The 22,284-nt window shown below is 48.4% G+C and overlaps 1 protein-coding gene across 4 annotated transcripts in view; it reads right to left on the bottom strand.

Annotated features, from left to right (window-relative positions):
- The window catches only part of DIDO1 (death inducer-obliterator 1), a 60,630-nt gene that overhangs the window by 10,687 nt on the left and 27,659 nt on the right, over positions 1–22,284 (bottom strand). For all 4 annotated transcript variants that reach the window (XM_054468030.2, XM_054468028.2, XM_054468027.2 and 1 more), the window contains exons 4-15: positions 21,225–21,546; positions 18,655–18,867; positions 17,402–17,615; positions 8,162–8,624; positions 7,864–8,023; positions 6,654–6,770; positions 6,415–6,519; positions 6,020–6,155; positions 5,273–5,801; positions 4,419–4,572; positions 3,602–3,691; positions 2,571–2,766 (exon numbers count right to left, since the gene is read on the bottom strand). In XM_054468030.2, the coding sequence (XP_054324005.1) occupies positions 2,571–2,766; positions 3,602–3,691; positions 4,419–4,572; positions 5,273–5,801; positions 6,020–6,155; positions 6,415–6,519; positions 6,654–6,770; positions 7,864–8,023; positions 8,162–8,624; positions 17,402–17,615; positions 18,655–18,867; positions 21,225–21,546 (2,699 nt within the window). The remainder of the gene's footprint in view (positions 1–2,570; positions 2,767–3,601; positions 3,692–4,418; positions 4,573–5,272; positions 5,802–6,019; positions 6,156–6,414; positions 6,520–6,653; positions 6,771–7,863; positions 8,024–8,161; positions 8,625–17,401; positions 17,616–18,654; positions 18,868–21,224; positions 21,547–22,284) is intronic.

The following is a 22,284-nucleotide window of genomic DNA, read 5'->3' on the forward strand; positions in this document are numbered from 1 at the left end:
ATGCAGACGGGCAGCTCAAGGCTGGGGCGCCAAGTCTCCTTCAGGCCTGCGCTGCATGTGCTGCAGAGAACTGAGGTTCTGGAATGGAGCTGGGTCCTGCAGACCCTCGCCCAGCACTTCTGGGGGCGTGACTCCAAGCCGCGCAGCACACACTCACCCCTGACCACAGCTCTGTGGAGTCACCACCATCAGCACCCTCAGGTGTGGCCTGTGCTGTCCAAGGGCTTCTGGGCTAGCTCCGTGAGGACAGGGTGCGCTGAGACAGGGGAAACGTGCCAGGACCTAGCCTTACACACACACACGCATGCACACGCACTACACATTTACACCACAAAGCCAAGACACACATGTATATGTTTATATCTAGAAAACGCCAAGTCAAGTAATCAGTACGTGAAGCGGGCCAAGTGCCCGATGGCCTGGCCCAGGGTCAAGGCTGTTCAGTGACCATGGAAGTGTGTGAGATTTCACGCACATGTATTCATGTCAACAAGGACATCAGGAGAATTTAACATTATACTGAACTCTTAAGTTAAAACATTTCTGAAGTGTATGGAAAGGTTTCACTAGCTGTTACTTTTCTAAAGTCCCTCGCCCTGTGTTACTTTACCCAGACGCCTCTGCTCTTTATCGTGGATCAAAGTCCCCGGGGCTTTTGTGTGTCCCCGTCAGGCGGCGTCGTGGCCTCAGCAAGTGCCTTGATGGGCGAGTGTGACGTTCCCCCAGCTGGTCGCGGAGCTGACAGTGTGGGTGGTTGGCGCCATCGCACTCAGCAGACAAGGTGAGTGACCCCAGCCCAGCCCTCCTTGTCCTGGTGCCATCTGGGAGGTGCTGGGAGACCTATCTTCTCCCTCTGCCCCGGGGCTGCACCTGCACAGCCAGCCCTTGCTGTGGGGAGAATGGGGGCGCCGCTCCTCTGGTGGCCTCCCTGGGCCCCGTCACTGCCCCCGTGCCCGGCATGCGCCGGGGCTCGCTCAACACCCTACAACCTGTGCTCACCTGATAGCTCCAAGTTTGGAGATGCAGTAGGAAGAGGAGCTCAAAAAAGGATCAAATATTGCTTCAATTTTTTTAAAAAGGGGAGGCTCGCTATCTATGAATCATGTTTCTGTAAAGAAAAAGTGCTCTTTCCACCCCAGTAGGGAGGCGCTGAGGTGCTGCAGTGTCTGCACTGACTGCACACACTGTCGCACTTGCAGCTGACCAGTGGGTCGTCACAGGTGCGGAGAGGTCAGCTTCTCGGTCTTCACCTCCAGGAGGACCGGGCTTTTCCTCCCCCTGGTCACGTGGAGCTGGCCAGAGCTCTTCACAAGCAACACCAAGAACCTCTACCAGGGTCCTTTCTGTCACCCATTAGGTGGCATCTCTTTATCCCAAGTAGGATTTGAGGGGACACACTAAAGCACTTTGCTTTTAAAAATTTATCTGGCACTAAAATAATTTAATGCACCATGCCAGCAAATATTTAACCACGAAATTACTGATACCAACCAATCCCTTTATGGACATGTAATTCCACAACACAGACATGGGCCGAGCCCACTCCAGCTGTGAAGAATGGGCTCCAGTAGGAACATGCGCTGTGCCTGGGGCGACAGAAGTCCCGCCCAAGATGTGGAGTGGCCCCTACAGGACCCCAGCCAGCTAGGGTGCGGCATGAGGGGTGTGGGTGGGAGCACCCTGCACAATTATGGCAGGAACACCCGCCAAGGCCTGGTGACAGGGACAGAGGGCACTGAGGCACAGGGTCCAGATAGCACCTGCCTTTATGACGAAGCACTTTAGAGGACACTGTGTGATCCACACACCCACTTTTAGAGAACACCAATCCTCTGGGGACTGCATGGCCAAGGAGACCCTTCAGTTGGGCATCAGATACTAATCCCTAACTGAAGTCACATCAGCTTCTTCTAAGGGGCTATGAAAGAGCTGGTCACTAACAGAGCACATGGCCCCTGGAATCACCCTCAACCCTTGACAAAGAAGATGTATTTTAGGCTATTTGTACATTATTCTTTAAATACAGTACTTTCCAAGGAATGTGCAAACACAAAGTAGCTTGCCAAAGATGAATGAACCCATTACAATTTGAGCCGCAGATTTTAAAATAATTATTTCTAGAAATAGTTTTCTATGTCATTATTTTTAAGTCTCCTGGAAATCCATCCCTGTTAGAGAAGTGACCCCTGATGGAGCCACTTCCTGGTGTGTGCTGGCTCCCGAGTCTATCTAGAGGAAAGAGCAGGGCCGCTGGGAGTGTCACCTCCCTTTCTGGCTGAGCCTCGGGCTCCTGGACACTGAGTCTTCTCTGACCTGAGACCAAGATGAGCTGGTTGCAGACCCTCTCTAAAAAACTCTCCTAAGACAATTTATGCTGTGAATCAGGGGTACTTCTCGTGCCACAGTCCTACGCCCTCAAAGATGAATCCTATTGCTAACCACTGCGTCTGTGCTCCTAACTCCTGCTCCTAGAGAGCCCTGGGCTGGTCAGGACTCAGCAGGGCACGTCAGTGGGAGGAGAGGTGCAGGTGCAGGGGGGCCTCACCTCCACCCAGAAAGCTGGCGCTTACCTGGTCCTTCAAAGGGCAAGAGTTTGGATGGAACAGGGTCCTGGGCGCTCAGCGGGATCAGGTAGAGGTCCTTGACGTGCCTGTTGTTATTAGCTACAACACCAAAGCGGCCACGGCTGCTAAAATAGGAGTAGAGAGAGATATAGGCGACCTCCTCTTCCTCTGTGGCGGGGTGGAATCGGATCAGACAGAGCTCCTGCAATGGAAGAGTGGGAAGCACTCATAAAGAAAATGCGGCTCAGGCATCACACGCCCGATTCACATCCTGCTTTCAACAGGAAACCTTGTCAAATCTCTCCTACTCACAGCCACGATCTCACAGAGCTCCTGTCTCAGTGAGGCAATTCGCGTGACATGTGAGCCCAGCAGTGTCTGGAGCAGAGCCGGCTTTTCCTACATGCGCGATGGCCCCGGTCACGAGGAACCAGCTGCATGATCTGCAATGGCTGTCTGTGCCCCTCCCTAGAGGAGGGTTAAACTAGACGACAGCGTCTAGCCCTTTCGTGAACCTGATGAAGACTACAGAGATTCCCCAGAGAAAACCACAGACAGACACACACAGCTGTAGCTAAATCTCAGGGGGTCCCAGAAAACCAGGACCGTTCAAGAGCCCAGGTTGAGTGCCCTGAGCCTGATCACCCCTGCAAAAGACACCTTCTGCTCCTTCAATCATAAAAAAACAAGAAAATAAAACTTATATATTTCTTACTACAATTTAACTGCACATACATTATAATAAATCAGAAACAAACTTCTACCACTGTATACTCAAACACCTTCACACAGTAATACAACTATATAAACTTTTTTTTTTTTTTTTGAGACAGTCTTGCTCTGTCTCCTAGGCTGGAGTGCAGTGGTGCGATCTCGGCTCACTGCAAAACTTAATTTTTAACATTCACCTGGAAATATCTAGTAAGCTACAGGCTAACATTTTAAGTGTTAACCCATCAAAACCAGAGGTTAAAAAAAGATGTGTTTAAATAAACACAATTTTCCATGGTTGCAAAATTTATACTATAAGCAGGTACCTTAGACACAGAAGACTTGAGTTTGCCAACATAATCCCAAACTGTCTTCGGTGCGATCCTCCCACCAATGTGAATTGTGTCAGGCAAATCCTAAACAAAAAGTACTTTGCGTAAATCACTTTGAACTGTAGTAGTCACAAAAAGATGAATGCAGTCATGTGAAGGCACCATACTACCCAAGATTCAAGAAGACTACAACTATTCCAAGGAAAAGAGTCACACTTGTATTAAATGTATTAAATCCAGGATTCCAAGTGACCAGATCCAAGGGGGGTGTGATGCCAACCTTCTGCCAAACAAGATTATGTTTACAAATTACTGCCCAACACTTCTACGCTGTCTTTACGTACATACACAGAAAGTAACGATTCACATATGAGCTAGGGTGACTCCTTGCATTAAAGTCATAAATGCTAGTGCTGTTTTCTGGTTAATTCTGAAAACTAAAAGGCCTGGCCACATGTGCCACCCGGCATGTGGCCAGGTGTGTGTAAAGCAGGCTCCGAACACCTGGCTGTGCTGGTGGCTGTGCGCACAGCCACCTGGTCAGTGCCCCAGCGAAACTGATCACTGAGAGGCCAGACTGCAGGCTCACACTTCTGACCCTGTCCAAACTGCTGAACCTGTGGACTCATCACGGCCATCGCCACTTTGCGTTTAGAGGCGTTTCTGCATCCAGACAGCCAGTTGCAAGAGTGTCACGCATTTCTGTTTCTCTCCTACCTCCTGAATTAAGGCAGAAAGTCATGTGTTTGACTCTAGTTTAGAAACTCCTATGAAAGACACACACACGCACACGCATTTTCTTGGTTCTAACCTCGCTGAGGTAATCGAAACACCCAGAGACGGGATACGCCTTAGTGACAAATTTTGCCACACTCTGCATGTTAATAAATCCTTTCCAAATGGTGCTGAGTCGAGACAAAAAGAGGGTCGTGTCTCCTTCTGGAGGGGAACGCGATTCTGAAGTGCTATAAAACAAAACCATAAAAAAAAGTCAATGTCTCTCTGTGCAATGAGAATTTCAAAAGTAGAAAGCCTTTTCTTCTTTGAGACTGGATCTCATTGTGTCATGCAGGCTGGAGTGCAGTGGTGCAACATGGCTGGCTGCGGTCTCCGCCTCCCAGGCTCAGGTGATCCTCCCACCTCAGCCTTTCAAGTAGCTGGGACTACAGGCGTGCATTACCACGCCTGGCTAATTTTTGTCTTTTTTGTAGAGATGGGGTTTTGCCATGTTGCTCAGGCTGGTTTCAAACTCCTGGGCTCAAGCACATGCTGGGATGAGAGGTGTGAGCCACTGTGCCCAGCTTCAAGAGTACAGAGACTTTATATGTAAAAGCAAAAGTGAACTCTTGCAAGTTTTACGTTTTTGGTAGCTTACTTTTGCCAATTACTTACTTTAATTAAAATGATACAGCCATTTTGGTTAAAGAAAAATAAAGTGAATAGGCAACAAAACTGGATGAGCACAAATTTAAATGTAAATTTCTAAGATCTCCACTTCCAAAAGGACAATAAGGCACCCTACAACTGCAGCTTTTTAAAAGATGAAAGAGTGAAGCTGTATTTCAGGTTACATTTCCGAGTTCAACTATTTAATCACCAGTTATCTTTCCTTTTGTTAATCTAAAAAAAAGTTTGGCTTGTTCAGACCACACCTGAAGTACGCACCTGATATTTGGTGACGGAGGAACTGACAAGTATCTTGGGTCAGGAGATGAGGATGGCTTAGCTAGTATGGACTTGGGCACCATCACAGAAGTCAAGACAGGCTTCGGCACATCCTGTCTGGCTTCCACCATGTGGGTGCTGTCTGGGCGGGATGCTGCGGAGGCCACGGCTGTGCATGAACTGCTCGGAGCGGTCCTGGGGTCCCGGCCGGACACTGTGACGGTGCTGACCACCCCGCTCCCACAGGAGGCTGGGCAGGGGGACAGGTCTTCCAGCGGGGAGGGCTCGGGATGGCCATCTCCTGGAGGCCCAGGGAAATATGTTCTGTCCACGTTTGGATGAGAAGCACTTTCTAGGCCTGGCTCAGAGGCAACTTCAGGCACAGCCTCCGGCATCACCTCATCAGCTGAATCAGGAGCTGGGTCAGGTGCAGAGCTGTCATGCTTCGATTTTAAGTCTTCTTTCTTAACAGAAGCTGACAATTTTTGTTTTTTCGGAGCTGGCTCATCTTCTGCAGAGGGAACCTGGCCTGAAGAAGGCGAGGAAAGGCTCTGTGAGAAACCTAGCCGGCACACGGGTGTTTCTCACACAAAGCCGAAAGCAATACTCTAAAGGCAGGGCAGGAAATCATTCTGGCCTTTCTGCGTGTTTAAGCTTACATGCGGTTGCTTTTAGAAGGTTCAGTGATTTTTAACAAAATCAAGTTTAGTCTCAGCTCCAAGGCTCCATCCCCTAAACTGTGCTCACCTGTGCAAATTTTACAGTTGAGATCGAAGAGGTGTGCGCGGTGCTGACTGGTGGTGTCTTTCAACATGCTGCTGAAGACGTCGAGGAGTGGCGTTGTGCTCTTCTCAGGGACAGCACGTGCTGACTCTTGCTGTTCCTAAAAGAAAAAGAAAAAAAGTGAAGTCGTTTCTTTTCCAAACTCAGCTCCAAATTAACACCACCCAACAAAAGCAGTCTCATGGGACTGAGACCCACGGGGGAGAAAAAAGGACCACCGAACACAAGGACTGAGGAATGCCACAATGACATACACCTGCTGTAAGCTCAGTGTCCTGCCCAATAATTGAAGATAACCTCAAAACGTTTGGGATGGATTAGTCTACTCTCGGTGAACATAAAAACTCCCAAATGCTTACCTCTGAATCCGACACTGGCGGAGAGTCCTCCAGATCGGGTATGGCCTCCTGCCTGGGGGCCGTCTTCTTGCTTTCATTGTGCAGTTTAGTTCTGGACTCCATCACCTGAAATGAAAAAGATGAAACAGAGCTTAGGCCTTGTTTTCTAGGAGGAAAGCATCGCTCATGCAGCTGTCTATGAATTTATTTCTATTAAACTCGAGTCCTGGGTGCCTTCGCAGGTGCCCCTCAGCACTCACAGATCTTGCTGGCCTCTCTTTCCACGTGGAAAGCTCTTTAGATACAAGTTCTTCTGGCTTCAGTCTCACAAGTTTCGCCAAAGAGATTTCCTCACGCAGAACACGATGGAAGAGTCCCTATAAACAAGTATTTTTCATTTACTCAAATAATATTCCTGTATCTGTCAATACAGAGAGCTTATGGAAAACAGAGCTGCCCAGTTTAGCGGGCACAGGACAAAGGCCCTCAGGGCCCACTTGTGTGTGGCACCAGGCAGAGCCCTCCCTGCAGGGTGTGACCTAACTCCCCAAATGGCCTTATGAGAGTGCGCCCCGGGATATCCCTGCTGTGAGCAAATGGGAGCCCAGAGAGCACAGGTAATAAGGTTCAACAGTGGGTTTCACAGCCTGTGCTGCACTGGCTCTGCTAAAAAAACAACACACAACACCTCAGGAAAAACAATTATGTACACAAGGTGGACACAAGTCAAAAAGGTAGTGTCAGGAACAAAGGAAGGAAGAAATCACTTCTGTTTGGGGCTGTTCAATGGTGAGATGCAAAGTCGGGGTATTTCAATATCCTAAAATTCTAAACAGGGAGGAGCTTGGAGGCCGATGGAGAGAGAACACCGGAAGGCTGTCAGCCCGGCAACAAGAGGCCACCAGGCAGGCAGCCTATCCCTCCCAGCTGGAGCTTCTGTCCTCGTAGCATGGCCCATGCTGCAGTGAGGAAGGACTGATCCCACAACCTGGGCGTGAGCAGCCCCTGCTCCAAGTGGTGAGAGCTCACTCAAGCAGCCCAAACCATCAGGCTCACTCGGCTGATGAGGAATATGAGAAAATAAGGTGGAAAAGGCTGTCTGAGGCCAGAATATGGACACCCTCATATACTGGGATAAAGAATTGGACTTTATTTTGCAGCCCAGTGAAGTGACTGGCTTGTAACTTTACAGCAATGTTTAGAGGAGACTAATCTGGTGATAAAAGGTGGACTTCAGGGAAGCCAGGAAGCAGACACGACCCTAGTTAAGGCAGGGCAGGGCAGGGAAGGGGCTTCCAGGACCCCCAACGCCAATACAACAATACGTGGGCTGGCAGAAGGGTCACCGAGGAGAAAGAAACGTTTCAGCTTTCCTGGAAAGGGCACAAACATCTCAAAATATTGGTTTATCCCTTTAGCGCCCAGCGAACAGAACAGGAATACTCCAACGCACTGACACCAGGCACACACCTGATTTTTAGGGTCCTTCAGGTTGAACATGATGCTGCGATATTTGCTCTTGTAGCGATTATCTGTAACTTGAAACAAGTTAAACATCTCCTTCTCAATATGGAGGGCAATTTTTCCTACTTCGTTTTCTGTCATGATTAAGTCATCGCTGTCATTGACTCTGAACAGAATAAAAAAAAAGAACTACATAAGACACTTGTGTATATTAAACTTTTTGAACAGTGAGGCAATCCTGCAGCCACACTCTAATGAAAGCCCTTCCATTTTAATGGGTAAGAAATCAAGCAGAACAGCCCACCTTTTCCACAAAATCTCTTTTAAGGAGCGTCTGATATTTTGCCGGATTTGTGAATTTGGCTGCGACGGTACGGCACTCATAGCCCCGAGGCGTCCTGGGGCTGGCGAGGCCGTTGGAACAGAAGGTACCACTGGCTTCCTTATGGCTCCCACCAAAGCAGCGGAGCCGGTGAACTTCTTGGAGGCAGCCGTCGCCACTGCAGGTGCTGGTCCGGCCTGCCTGGCAGATGAAGCACCACTCGATGGGGTAGCGGAGAGCCATGGCCTCTTGGGGATGGTGCCCTTGAAACCTGAGGGTGGCTTTTTAATGGCTGGTGTGGCTGCTGCCACATTAGCAAAAGATTTCTTTGGCACGAGGTTTCTAGGTGCAGGCTGCTTGCCCACCGTGGAGCCTGGAGGGGCTGTTTTCTTTGAGGCTGCCGTGGCTGCCGCTTTCTCCTCAGACCTCCTGTCTTCCTTTGGGGCTACAAAGGAGAAACACAGGCGCTGAGTGAGGGGACACCGCGGGGTGCTGCCACCTGACTCTAAAAAGCAGACTTACTCTTAAACCTGTAAGTGCCCACCTGGCATTACTGAATAGCATACACAGAGAAAAGGATTTGTAAAATGTTAATGTTAGAGGAGTGTAAGGGAGGACCGCCAGCAGCATTTATGATGGTGACTACATTTTATTTCAGAAAGAAAAATGCTTTATTATTACATCTTTTACCTTCAACCAGCAAACTCTAGTTATTAAAGGCTTGACTTGAGCACTAGCTAAGCTTCAAAACTGAAGGACAATTTCCTATTATCACTTTTTAAAAGGCAGATTTAGAACAGCACTATCATTATTAATTCAAGTGCAAACTTTTTGTAAACTTCAGTGAAAAAGATCATTTAGAAGGGTAAAACAGGTTCTCTTAGCCCGGTGGGTGGGGTTTACACATCTCACTTCGTTGTCCTTCCAGACTGGAGTCCATTGGAGGCGATGCCATTAATAAAAATATGGAAAGCTGGCATACACCTGAACCACGGGAAGAGCAGCCACACCTTTACGCGAAGAGTGAGAAGCTGAGAACGCAGCAATGCTGTTACAGGAATGTGTCCATTCACAACCCTCAGGCTGTGATTCCATTAAGTGAAGTATTAATCCAAACAAAGATTATAATTAAAAGCTCAAAGACATCAAACCCCCTCAACTTGCACAAAAAGCTTTCTATGCCAGTAGAAAATCAATCACCTTATAACCCCGTGTGATATCGTCAGAGCCCAAAGGCCCTCGAGCGGGGGACAGATGGCGTGCCACGGGAAAGATGGCCAGGGGACAGGGCTCGTTGAGGTGCACCACATGCCAGGGCAGGGATCCAGCTAGTGGGGCAAAGAGTGAAACACCTGGGGAATAGGGGGCCCCCGTGAGGACCCCAGGACGGCAGAGGACATCTCAGCTCTACAGGCAAGTGCCTGGGAGCTACCTCGGGTGATCAAGTAAACAAGGCACCTCCTGGGGAAAGGCTTTTCCCCTTTGCAGCAGCAAGCCTCCAAAACTCCCAAAGGCCTAAATGGGAGAATGTGACAGATGCTCCCAAGAGCACTTCAGTTTTACCCAGGGGTGGAAAATAAAACCACACTCCTCCACCGTCGTCTTACTGACTGCTTTCAATAAATGAGGTAAGTCTGAAAGCTCAGTAAAGAGCCAAGACTCTACAAATAAGGCCTGATTCAACAGCCTGCCCCAGCTTGGTCGTGCAGGATGCCCCGCATGTGCTGCCAGGCTTGGCCACGTTGGCAGCGGGTGCCAGCCCTCCCCAGCAGCCAGTCCATCAAGCAGCAGCCTCAGGGCTGCAAGTCTTCCCAACTTCCCAGAGAAGTACAATTCTTTCCATTTTTTACAAAACTTGCAACAGTACTACATGGGTCCAAAAAATGGTGTCACTGTTAACAGATACTCGCCCCGACTTTCAAAAAATGGTGTCACTGTTAACAGATATTCGCCCCGACTTTCAAGATTTCCATGTGTTCTTTCCTAACCATCATTTTAATGGTAACTAAGTAAAGGCAAATCCTGTATTTTCACCTTAGGACCCTTCTAACCTCACGGCCCCTGCCTACCCCTTGCTAGATGTGGTCCAGCCACAGGACCCCCTCCTTGGCAACACTGCCAAGCCCTGCCTCCTCACCCACAACCGCACCCCAAAACACTCACTCCTGTTGGAGCTGGATCTTAAAAATGCACTATAAACAATGGCAATATCTAACAAGACAGGAACAAAGGTGACAGCTAGTTTTTATCTGTCCAGGAAACTTTGCTTTTAATTATACATGTACTATGTCATCAGATCAGGTCTATACACCCAAGTAGTCACTACCTTAGTGTTTGAAAATCTGTTTTTAACAACTCAGTTTCACTCATTAGACTTAGCTCACAGGTCTGCAGCATCTTGCCCGCAGGGTTGCAACAGGTCAGTCAGGTTCAATAAAAATCAGTGGAGGCCCTTTATCTTGGGGAAGCAGCGAGGGGGTGGGGTGGGGATGGAATGAAAAGGCACAGCAGGCCTAGGGTGCTCGCTGGAGGCACGCAGGCAGGAGGCTGACACCAGGCAGGCACCAGGAACTAAGCCCTGGTCTCCAGAGGCGGCAAACAGACACCTGCCAGGAAGCCAACCATGATGCAAACTGAAACCTCAAACCAATTCGGTAACTGCACTAGAAACCGTGGAGTGTTTTAATATCATGTTTAAAGAACTCTAAAAAAGCTGGCTGAAGACATTTCCAGAAACCTCAGCAAAATGCCTTGGCTGTAACACACAGAACACCTGTGTGTTGTGAACTGAATGATATCTTTAATGATGTTTAACGTTCACCTTGTTGCAAGTTAGGGTTACATGCTAACTTCAAAAACATCAACTCCATTTCTCCAGATCATAAGTGTTGGAATGAGACGTCCATGGCCACACTCAGTATTTCTGCTCATGTAACTACAGTATTGTCTCCCTCACTTAGGGAAAACCCAAGTTGAGAGATGAATTTTAGGGCACTCCCAATACATGGGATTAAAACCACCCATTACCCAAGAGTGGGGGCAGCAGATTAACGTAATTTATTTTAAAAGCAAGAGATAGCTTTCCTTAACCATTGCTACTTTAGAAAATTAACTGCTCCCTTTCTAAAGGCAACCTTTGTCATCCCTCATCTGTGCTTTAAAGAGTGTGGAAATGGGCAGTCAGGTGAGTGAATGGCAGAATGTTCCAAGCCGGGCCTCTGGGAGCAGTGTCCTACAATACGCAGAAAGCCCCATTCCTGCTCTGAACAGACATGTTCTATCCAGCAACTGTTCCAGGGACCCGAGCACACACCCATTCCACTCCAAGTGGGACAGCATGGCTGGTGCTCAGCTTGGGTCAGCTGCCGCTGAAATGGGGACAGAAACTTTTTAGTGGAGCTAAAATTCAATTTGCAAGTTCACCCAAATTCACTTTGAACTATTACGTTGTGCATAACTTTAGAGAAGGGCAAGCAGCAACTCCAAGCAACCCGGGAAAAAACCCCACTGCAGAAAAACAGGGCCCTGTCAGGGTACGAGCCTCCCCTACACGCTGCTGGGTTCCCTGGGGGCAGCAGTGGTGGTGACCTGGTCATACCACACAGCACTGATGCCTGAGAGCCAGGGCTCCCCTGCCCCTCCCCACGCCTCTCTGCCCCTTGGTTGCAGCGCTGTCTCCTTTAGCTCCCACATTCTGGGGGCCTGCCCAGGCCACTGGCCCAGATGAAACTGTTGCTGCCGGGTCTGGGTTTCAGCCAACTGCAGAACGAAGCAGGTCGTCGTCGTGCACAGGGATCAGCAGCACACTCTAATTGGCCAATTTCCCCCAAAGCAGAAGGCTGGCTGGCTTGGGTGCTACAGCGCCGCTGGCCACTGGGTGGCACCAGGGCCTGAGCAGGGACGGGGAGGGGAAAATCAGGCCCCCACCGGAGGATGGTGCTACTCCGCTCCTCTCTGCAGAACCTGTCCAATTGCCCCAGTGGAAGTTTTAGCAGGACAGGGATTAAAATATGGGGCAAGAGACCAAGTCTGCTCAGTTCTGGACTGTCCAGAGGCCCCCGTGTAGCAACCTTATGTGCTGGATGGCTCCCCACAGGGAAAGGAACTGGTTATAAAAATCACTAAGAAACACCACACGCCCTCACATAGGTGTTGACAATGAAGTGGCCCGCCCTGTCGCGGTACTGCTGGCTGGTTTAGGGAAGCTGGGGCACGCAGACCTCCACTGGTCTCCCACGGTGTCCTGAATCCTGCCTATCACCGTCGGCTACAGCTCTAAGGGCTGTTTCTATGCCATGCACCTGAAAATAGACTCGAGACAGTGAAGGAAACGTGGAAGTAAATGCTGTTCACTGTGACGTCAGGCCTATTTCCAGCCCTCAGTGAGGCATGTGTACAACAATGCAGTTTCCCGCTTTACCTGTTTCTTCACTCCAAGATGGCCCCTAGTGGGAACAATCAAGGTGACAGCGGCAAGAGAAAATGTTCTGCTTTTGCTCCTCTCAACATGCTAAAATGTGTTCAAATGAATTAGCCTTTTATAAGTAGTTACTAGTTTGCTTTCATGTTGCAGGGAAACAGTTACTTCCCAAATAAAGCAGGCAGACTACATCCCAGATGCTCCTCAGAGGAGACCATCACTACAGCCAGGACGCCCTTGCAGGGTCCACAGCTAGACTGCCGTGTTTTGGAATACTCAAGGCTTTCCTTGGTCAGTTTTCTTACTAATACCCACTACGTGAGTGCCTTCCAACTTAATGGAGAGGTGTGTAATTCTCCTTAAGAAACTCGTGTGATGAGGGCCACGTGGACAGATGGACGTTCCACTCAACTGCAATTTCAGTTGTGCCCAGCTGCACATGGTGTGTGCCTGGCTGCCAAACCCATTTGGGAGCAGAGCTGCTGCTATTCCCAAGATCTCCCACACCAGTAATTTAACATTTATCTAAATTGTTTACTACTTAAACCAACATGTTAGGGGCATGTTGACAGCACCAAGCAGGTCAGTTGAGGATAAAGCCAGTTACCTTACGCTCTTCTTGCCGAACTCTTCCAGGTTTGCGGCAAATGAAAAGTTGCTGCAACCTTCATTTAAATAAGTAGCAAAAATTCTTGTCAATCTTCTAAGTTACTTCTCTAACTTTTAGAAGCTAAGAATATAACTGTGTATGTTGATGTGTTTACAGGAAAAAAAAAAAAAAAAACCTAGTATTATTTTACAACTTTATACAAATCTACCTGAAACTTGTGTACCACATTGGAGGAATTGTAGCAGGCGTCTTCAGAGCTGACCTCTGCACTCTGTGACACCGATAATGCCAAGGAGGCTTTCCTGAGTATTCATCTTTAGACTATTAGAGTAGATCCACAGCTCCAAAAGGTCCTATGAAGGTCACTGAAGAGGTGGTGAATTCAGAGGCACCGATCCTGCTGGAAACTTCCATCCCTGCACCCCACCTGCCCAAGGTGGCTGAAGCATAAGCACAAAGGGGCAGCTGAGGGACAGACAGGGGCACCACGGGATGGTGCTTATGTGGGGCTTCACCGTGCAGGCTCACAGTTACGGAGGTGTGAAACCTTTCCCTGATGTAATTTTCTCAACGGCAGGCTGCTTTTTAAGTTTATAAAAAGTAAAACACTTAAAAATACCCCCCAAAAAAAAGTCATTACTGCCAAGAAACTTCCAGTTATATGGATAACGTAAAAAACAACTATCAAGCTATATCCTTTCTCAGTACAAATTCTGATTTTTCTAATTGGGAGGAAGAGATTGGTGGACACGTAGAGTCTGATGACTCCCAGTCTCATTTTATTGCCGCTGACAACTCTGGAGGAGACAGATAAAAAAGAGCTCACGCGACCAGTGAAACAAGCCACCCTCCTCTCCCGGCTTTAAATTCCTGCAAAACACTCTTAGGTTCTAGAACCCCTCATGTATTTTTTATTAATGAAAACTGAAACTGGGTCCTCTTAGGATTTCAGTGAAATGTGCTTCTGGAGCCCACACCATGAGTTATGCTTGTGAACGGTGTTCTCCGTCCATTTCACACCACCAGGGCCATCTCTGTGGCAGCACGTGGCAACAAGAGGCAGTGCTTCCACCTGGGCACCATGCTTAACACAGCATCTGGATTTGGGTTTACAAATTGGCAAGGTTTTCCATTTTAATTCCAACGGTTAGATGAAACGAACTGTAGAATCTGCTTTGCAGTCAAAATCTGTTCAGATCCTCAGTGTTTAAGTCACTTAATGAGCCATTTAGGGAGTGCAAAATACTAGGAATTGCACCTATCAAATACCATCTCAAAATTCTAGTCAGTCAGGTACATCTCAGAAAAACATTTCCAACTGACTTCATGCCTGGACAATAATGGGAGGTGAACAGTAGAAATAAAGAGAAAAAAATAGAATAAGAATTTATAAAACCACAAAAGAAACATCATGATCTTTGAGAGAAGTTATGTGCACCAAATGTTTACGTAAGCTAAAGAAACTGTATATATAAGAAACAATTTTTAAAAACAAATGGGAGGAATAAGGTGAGGCTGTGAAGGACCTACTGATACCTTAGCAGGGGGCACAGCCTCCTTCTAGCAACGGCAGAGTGTCTGTGCACACCAGGCCTCACCTATTGGACAGGAGCCCCCAGGTCAACCGAGGGCCATGGGAAGGACAGGAGGGTGCCTAGGTGCACTTTGGGGAGCAGCAGCAGTAGCTCCACCACGTGGGTCTTCTGATGGTATGTGTGGTGAGGCAAGTGTGAATCAGCTCATGGGACAGACCCACACCAGCCTCTCACTTCCAAACTCACCCCCTACCAGGGAGGGCGGGCTCCGTGGCCAGCCAGGGAGGCAGGGCGGGGGCCTCAAAGGCATACAGTGGTGGCAGGCTCCCCAGTACTTGTTGAGCCTACAAAAGTGCAGAGGTGTTTAGGGGAGAGGCAGAGACATGGTAGCTGCTCTCACCAATGCCTCTAACTCTGCTCCAATCAATCATCTTTTGGGAAGACGACATTTACGGGATAACAAAACGAGCAGAAGCTACTAGCTCAAAAGTGCATCGTCCCCATTCACATCCTGTATAAATTATGGAAATCCACCAATTTTAACTTGAGGTGATGTGTTGGGAAGGTTAACAGGCAATTTCCCCCACTTCGGGTCCCTGGAGCAAATCAGCTTCCCAGAGGAGCTGATGTGTGGCAAAGAAGGGAAGAGGGAGAAGGGGTCAGAGTACCCCGCTATGGGCAGAACAGCAGCCTCCTGGTCGACCTCTCCCCGCTCACAGTGCAGGAGGCAGGCAGGAAGCAATAACCCAGGGCTGAGAGACCCTCATTTCCCCATCTTCCCACCAATGCTCCCTCCCCACAATGTACATGGACTCTTCCAACTCCACATGTGGAGTCTCTGGCAGCTTTTCAATTTTGGTTGACACAGATGGAAATTAACCAAACTGAAATTATCACCCACTTATCTGAACTGAGGTTATAACCGCAGTTTTTCTTCACTGTTATGTGTCTAAAACCAATCTACGGCTAAATTTTAGTATAGCATTAAAAACCCCTCCCTCCGCATTCACAGGTGAGTGACACTTTAAGCCCATTAGCTCTGTAGAACTGCTCTATCGTAGACGTGCTAGAATCTGATGAACATGTGAGACATTTGCTAGCATAAAATTCTCAGCTCAATGTAAGGTATCTCGAGATTCATTATAGTGCAGCAATTGCTTGATTCAATTTATGTGCAGCTCAATTTCTTAGGTCTAGGCTGTTTACATGATCAAAATGAGTGATGTATTTTTCTTTTATTAAGTTACTCACACTCAATAACCGCGTATTTTTAGCCAAGCGCAGTGGCTCACATCTGCAATTCCAGCACTCTGGGAAGCCGAGTTGGGCAGATCACATGAGGCCAGGAGTTCAAGACCAGCCTGGCCAACATGGTGAAACCCCGTCTCTACTAAAAATACAAAAATTAGCCAGGCATGGTGGCACGGGCCTGTAATCCCAGCTACTTGGGAGGCGGAGGTAGGAGAATCGTTTGAACCCAGAGGTGGAGCTTGCAGTGAGCCGAGATCATGCCACTGCACTCCAGCCTGGGTGACAGAGCAAGACTCTGTCTCAAAAAAAAAAAGCGACTTTTTTGTAAAGCACACCAGACCTAGCATAGGTCTGCCTGCCTGCATGAGTGCCTTCCTTTAGGGAATCTGCTCAAAGTCTGACGACGGCAAAGTGGGGCACTCTGTGATCATCTTTGACTTGACACTATTTAACCTTTCGGTGCTTTTTAAAAAAAGCACAAAATGCACTATAGACAGAAGGCATTAAAGAATGAATTGAAAATAGTTTTATAGCAGAAAACTGAAAAACAAGAAAACATTAAAATTGCACCACAGAATCTGAGGTTTCAAAGATCTGTTTGAAATATCTTCATTTCATTAATTTGAAATTTGGGGCAGGATATGATCTTAACAGTCTAAACATTCAAGAGAGGAGGGCAAGAAAGCCAGTCACATGTAGAATACCAAGTCCAAGGCGCGCGTCCTGCGGTCAGGACAGTGTTCTAGGTGTGAACTCACTTACCGTGGGGCCTATGAAGCAGGAATGTGTGGCCTTCGAAGTTCGAAAGTGTTCATGCGGGTGTGTAGCGTGTGAATCGGACATGAAAAAAAAAAATCCCCTATCTGCCCAGTCAAAAATAAATGTACACCTGAAAATCATACGTAAGCTGAGCATCAGACCCAACACTAACTTGCAAAGATTCCCACAACATAAAAAAGAAGTGATGCTTTCATGTGCTGGCCGTGGACAACGTGGAAAAACTGAAGCGTATACAGCGCTGTCGTCAGAACTCATGTGCAGACAGGGGTGGATGTGGAGTGCCGGGTAGTGTGGCTATGCAATCAGACTGGGATGAAGAGAATACGAATACTTACCAGAGACTGACAGTGAAAACAGAGATTAAAGAATCAATCATTAAGGTGAACGTTCACCAGTGAGGTTTACAGCTTTGGAAAACAGTGACAGGAAGTCCTGACAGACTAGGGATGGACACAGGGCAGCAGGAGGCATCCTGGACATGGGCTCTGCTTCCCGCTGATGGTGCAGCCGGTGTCTGTGATCAGCTTAACACACAGCTGCAACTCCCAGTCCTGGACAGGCCCAGGGGATGGCTATCCAGAAAGAATGGGAGGGGTCCAGGAGGCCAACCCCTAGGTGATACATACATTTATACAACAGTGACGGCGAGGGAGCAGCAGTCTTTTCTGGCTTTACTGCATTGTAATTGTGATCGCTCGCCCACGACGGCGTGCTGCTCTCACAAGCTGCTTCCTTCCCAAGTGCTTCACTCCGCGCAGGGACCACCACTGCCTTCTTCACTGTGGTCTCTTTTTTTTCTGGAGCTGGTCTCTTGTGCACAGAAGAGATTTTAATACCTGCCTGGATAATCAGTAAAACCCCAAATCATTAAGAAGGTAAGAAATCATACCTTCACTTCATTTCACTGAGAGGTGAAGGCGGGGACCCAATGTCTTCCTGAGGCCATCTGAAGACCCTGCACCCATCCTGCGCCTGCTTGGTAGCAGTTCAACACACTTGCGTATCCAGTGGGCCCGCAGTGTCCCCATGCAAAACTGAGGACTTCAACCACTTGTGCTCCATGAAGGGCGGCTGGCACGGAGTCACCTGCAACCCTGATGAGGTGCCAGGTTGCCAAGATGACAGGAGGAGCAGCCACTGGACAGGCTGCCAAGATGACAGGAGGAGTGCGGCAATGAACCAAATGAGCCAAATGAGAGGAAAGGCCTGCGCGGGAGACTGTGCCCAACGCTGAGGGTTCAAAAGGACCAGCCTTAAAAATTAAGTCGTTCTAAGGCTAAATAATCATTTGAAAATGATCAAGAAAACTCCCCAAACAGTGCTAGTTATGCTTTGCTGGTCACAAACGTAACAGGGGCAGTGACACAGCCACCGCCACCGCCACCTGAGCCTCAGAAGGGCCTTCAAGTCTAAGACAAGAGTTTGCGATTTTTAAACATCCTCGATTCTTTCCAAATCACATGGAGTACAAACATGAGACAATTCTGAGAGCCGGGTCTTAAATGAAGACCACAGCCTTGCCCCGAACCCACCTCCCACTCCTGCTTGCCTGCAAGTCCACGCCCTACAAACTCCACTGGGTGGCCACCAACTCTTCTCACAAGACAGCAGGGTGTGTCCTGAAGTCTCATGCCCCCCCGTGCAGTGCCACTGTCAGCATTTGCTTTACTGCACTTGTGTTAATTAACCCCTCAGCTAACGGGCAGAGAAGGGAAAACTGGTGGGAAGGTGGACGACAAAGGTCAAGGAGACACCGCGACACCATGTGTGCGCCCCCTACACCTGCCACCCCCACACAGTCTACAAACCAACAGTTCTTCGACAAACGCTCTCACACCTGTGCGTCCACTGCCTGGGCGGCTGGTCCTGGTCCACTCACCTGAGCACCACATTTCGGAAGACTGGGCTTCTCTGGCTTCATCTTCATCTTTTCTTTAGGCTTTGGCTTCTGTTCTTTACCTGAGCTTAGAAACTTCATTGTCGCTGCGGCGTGTTTGAGGATACAGTCATTACTGCAGTACACCGAGTCGGGCTGCGCCACGTGACAGCACCCGGGGCCAATACATTTTGAGGCACCAGGCGCCTCTATCACCTGCAGAACAAAACAGATGACTTCAAACAATGTACTTGCCAATTTTAAGCAGTTAAGTGTGTGTTTTGTAAAATCACCATTTATAGTACCAAGGCCACAGTTTTAAAATAAAATACTAATAGTACTTTTAATATGAATAAACATTTTGTTGATTCAAGCTATGAAAAAGCCAGGTAAGGCATTCACACTGTCACTGCCCGTCATGCCCTGCAGGGGGCAGGAGTGTGAGGAGACCCCTGAACTCCTGCCCTCTGCTCTGTGCACCCCTTTCGAGGGTGGGCGGGGCCCATGGGACCTCACATCCACGATGAGGCTCCGCTAGAGGATCCACATGCAGGGCTTCTTCAGATATAATTAAGGATCTAACTGGAATGACTGCAAGTCAAATGGGTCCGGCTAAATCAGGTAAAAACCCTTAAAAGAGGAACTGGGTCTTTCGTGAAGAGAGAAGACTTCATAGCTGGTTTTGAAGTAAGCTTCCCTGCTTTGAGAGGGTTACCTGTGGCTAGGATCTGAGGGCAAGGCTGCCAAGTAAAATACAGTATGCCAAAGAAATCGGAATGTCAGATAAACAATGAGTAATTTTTCAGTGTAAGTATGCCCCCCCAAATTGCATGAAACATACTTGTTTTTTGTTTGAGACAGGGTCTCGCTCTGTTGCCCAGGCTGGAGAACAGTGGCACAATCATAGCTCACTGCAGCCTTGATGTCCTGGGCTCAAGTGATCCTCCCACCCCAGCCTCCCCAGTAGCTGGGACTACAGGAACGTACCACCACGCCCAGCTCATTATTTATTTTTTTGTAGAGATGGGGGGGGGGTCTCACTATGTTGCCCAGGCTGGTCTTGAACTCTTGGCCTCAAGTGATCCTCCCATCTTGACTTCTCAAAGTGCTGGGATTACAGGTGTGAGCCACAGCACCTGGCACACTTATATAGTAAAAAACACATTTATATAGTAAAAAACAGCGTGAGGGCTTCTGCAAGGGAATCCCCCGCCAAGCCTCTCGAGACCACAGCCCCTGCTGCACCGTGACTGCAGTCCTGTGAGACCTGAGCAGCAGGCCCAGGCTTCCCATGGAAATGGAGGCATAAATCTGTGTTCCTTCAAGCCAGGACTGCAGTTACTCATCGTGCAGCAGGAGGAAACTCACGTACCATAGCAGCGTGACCACTGCTTTTACAAAGTCTGTCTCGATGATCAGGCCTCAGCACACACGAACGTGTGCCTCACACATACCTAAGCAAAACCTTATTTCTCAAATTAAATATTTAACATAATCAGTTTTCCTCCACAAAATCTAAGTTTTACTGAGAATACAATTTAGGTTTGTGCAGGGTTATGTCAAGCACAATGACACTTAAAAAAAAAAAAAAAAAGTTGGGCGTGGTGGTGTGTGCTTGTAGTCCCAGCTACTTGGGAGGCTAAGGTGGGAGGATCACTCAAGCCCAGGAGATCGAGGCTGCAGTGAGCTGGGACTGTGCCACTGAACTCCAGCCTGGGCAACAGAGCAAAGCCGCAACTGCACAAAAAACAGAATCAATATATTTAAAAAACAGAGACATAAAATCAATGACTTTTCTCATGAATTCCCATTTCCATTCATCTCTGAATGCCTAGATGTGGTCCCTGACAGCAGCGCAGCATAAGCCTTCAGCCCCTCCATGCCTCCAGGGTACGTTCCTAGGTGCACGGCCCAGCCTTCAGACATCCTCACCTTGCAGCTAACGCAGTGCAAGAGTGTGAAGGCAGAGATGCTTCTAGACACAGCAATCTCCAATACCTGCCAGAGGACAGGCAGCTGGGTGGGGACAGACCCAGGACCCTGGAAGGCCCAGAGTGAAAACACGCCAAGTCACACCTGCCCTGTAGGGACTGGAATGGAGACTGCAAAGACAAGACAGCAGCAGAAGCTGACAGCGTAAGGGAAATGTCATAAACATCAGGGGGAGAGAATTAAGTCAACACAGCTGCAAGACAGAGAAACCACTCTCAACACAAGCACCCTGAGGAGCCAGCACCAGAACCACGAGGCAGCTGGAGATGGCAGGTGACACAGGAGCACCGCCACTCCCATCGTTCAGAAACAATTCCGCTAGTGCATACAAAACATGTAAGCAACACCCAAATCCTCAAAGATGGGCTGATTTCAACAATTAAGTCACTAATAGTAGAGAAGGTAGACAGGGTAAGAATAAAAATAGAAAGGCCTCACCCAGGTGGAGTGAGGCAGGAACCCGGGAGAGGCACCGCCCCACATAGGTGCAGCGCCCATCCTGGGAGGAATTTCTATCTAGAGCGAGACTGAACCCCGTGAGGCCGACCGCTGAATGCTTGTCTCAGCGGACAAACACTTACAGGCTGGAAGATCTTGAGTTTCTTCTTGCCGCTTGGATTTGCAGCTTTCTCAATTCTGCCCTTTATCCCTTGGTCTTCGCTAGACTTCTGCTCTATTGTTCCTATACTCGTACAGTCGGTGCCATCGGCATCTCCAGGTCTCCATTTAGCTTCCTGCTGATCTGCGGTTTCTGAATGAGTCTCATCCTGCACTTGCAGAATGGTGCAGTTTGGGCAGATATAGTCTTCCCCATTCCTTTCCAAAAGCCTCCCTCGAGCCTCAGAAATGCCCACACAATCGCCATGAAACCATTCTTCACAGCGGTCACAGCAAATCATAAACCTGAAATTATAAAATAATGGTATTAGCAATGGGACGTGAGTGACAAGCACTTTTCAACATATTAATAAGCCAACTGGTTTTAACATCATGAAAAAATGCAAACATACAGAAAAGTAGAGATTAAGAACGTCCTCATGCCTTTCCTTTGATTTTAACATTCGACCAAATTTACTTCACTGTTTTTTAAGAGTAGTGCATTTTAGGAGCAAACTCTAAGGCATTCCACCACAGATACCTCAGCAAGTCTCCCCCCAAAACTGCGACAATGCCTTTATCCCAGTACCAAGCCAACAGGCTGCCTATCACCATCTGACACCCAGTCCTAGCAGAGATCTTTTGAGCTGCTCCAATGTTTGCACTAAGCCAGTTGCGGTCTGCACATGGCCCTCTTGCTATGTCTCCCAAGGGGCAGTCTAGAGGAGCAGTCTCAGACAGACCCTGGAGGAACAGACACATTCTCCTCCGTGCCGTCTACACAGAGCCACTGGCTGCACGTGGCTCACGTGACTGGGGTGGGGAGCTATTCACCTCACTTGACTGGAAACAGCCATGTGTGGTTGGTGGCTACCAGAGTGAAGAGGTGGCTCTAGGAAGTCCCTAGCCACTCTTATGTGTTTCTTTTTTGACAACTTGTTCATCTTTTCCAACAAATCGCTCATCCAGCCCAGCTTTGTAACCCTTTAAAATGAAAACAAATGGAAAATTCTGTTTGCAACCCTGGGATATCTGTGGGTGCCG

This window comes from Pongo pygmaeus, chromosome 21 (genome assembly GCF_028885625.2).
Source record: "Pongo pygmaeus isolate AG05252 chromosome 21, NHGRI_mPonPyg2-v2.0_pri, whole genome shotgun sequence".
In the NCBI taxonomy this organism is placed as follows: Eukaryota; Metazoa; Chordata; class Mammalia; order Primates; family Hominidae; genus Pongo; species Pongo pygmaeus.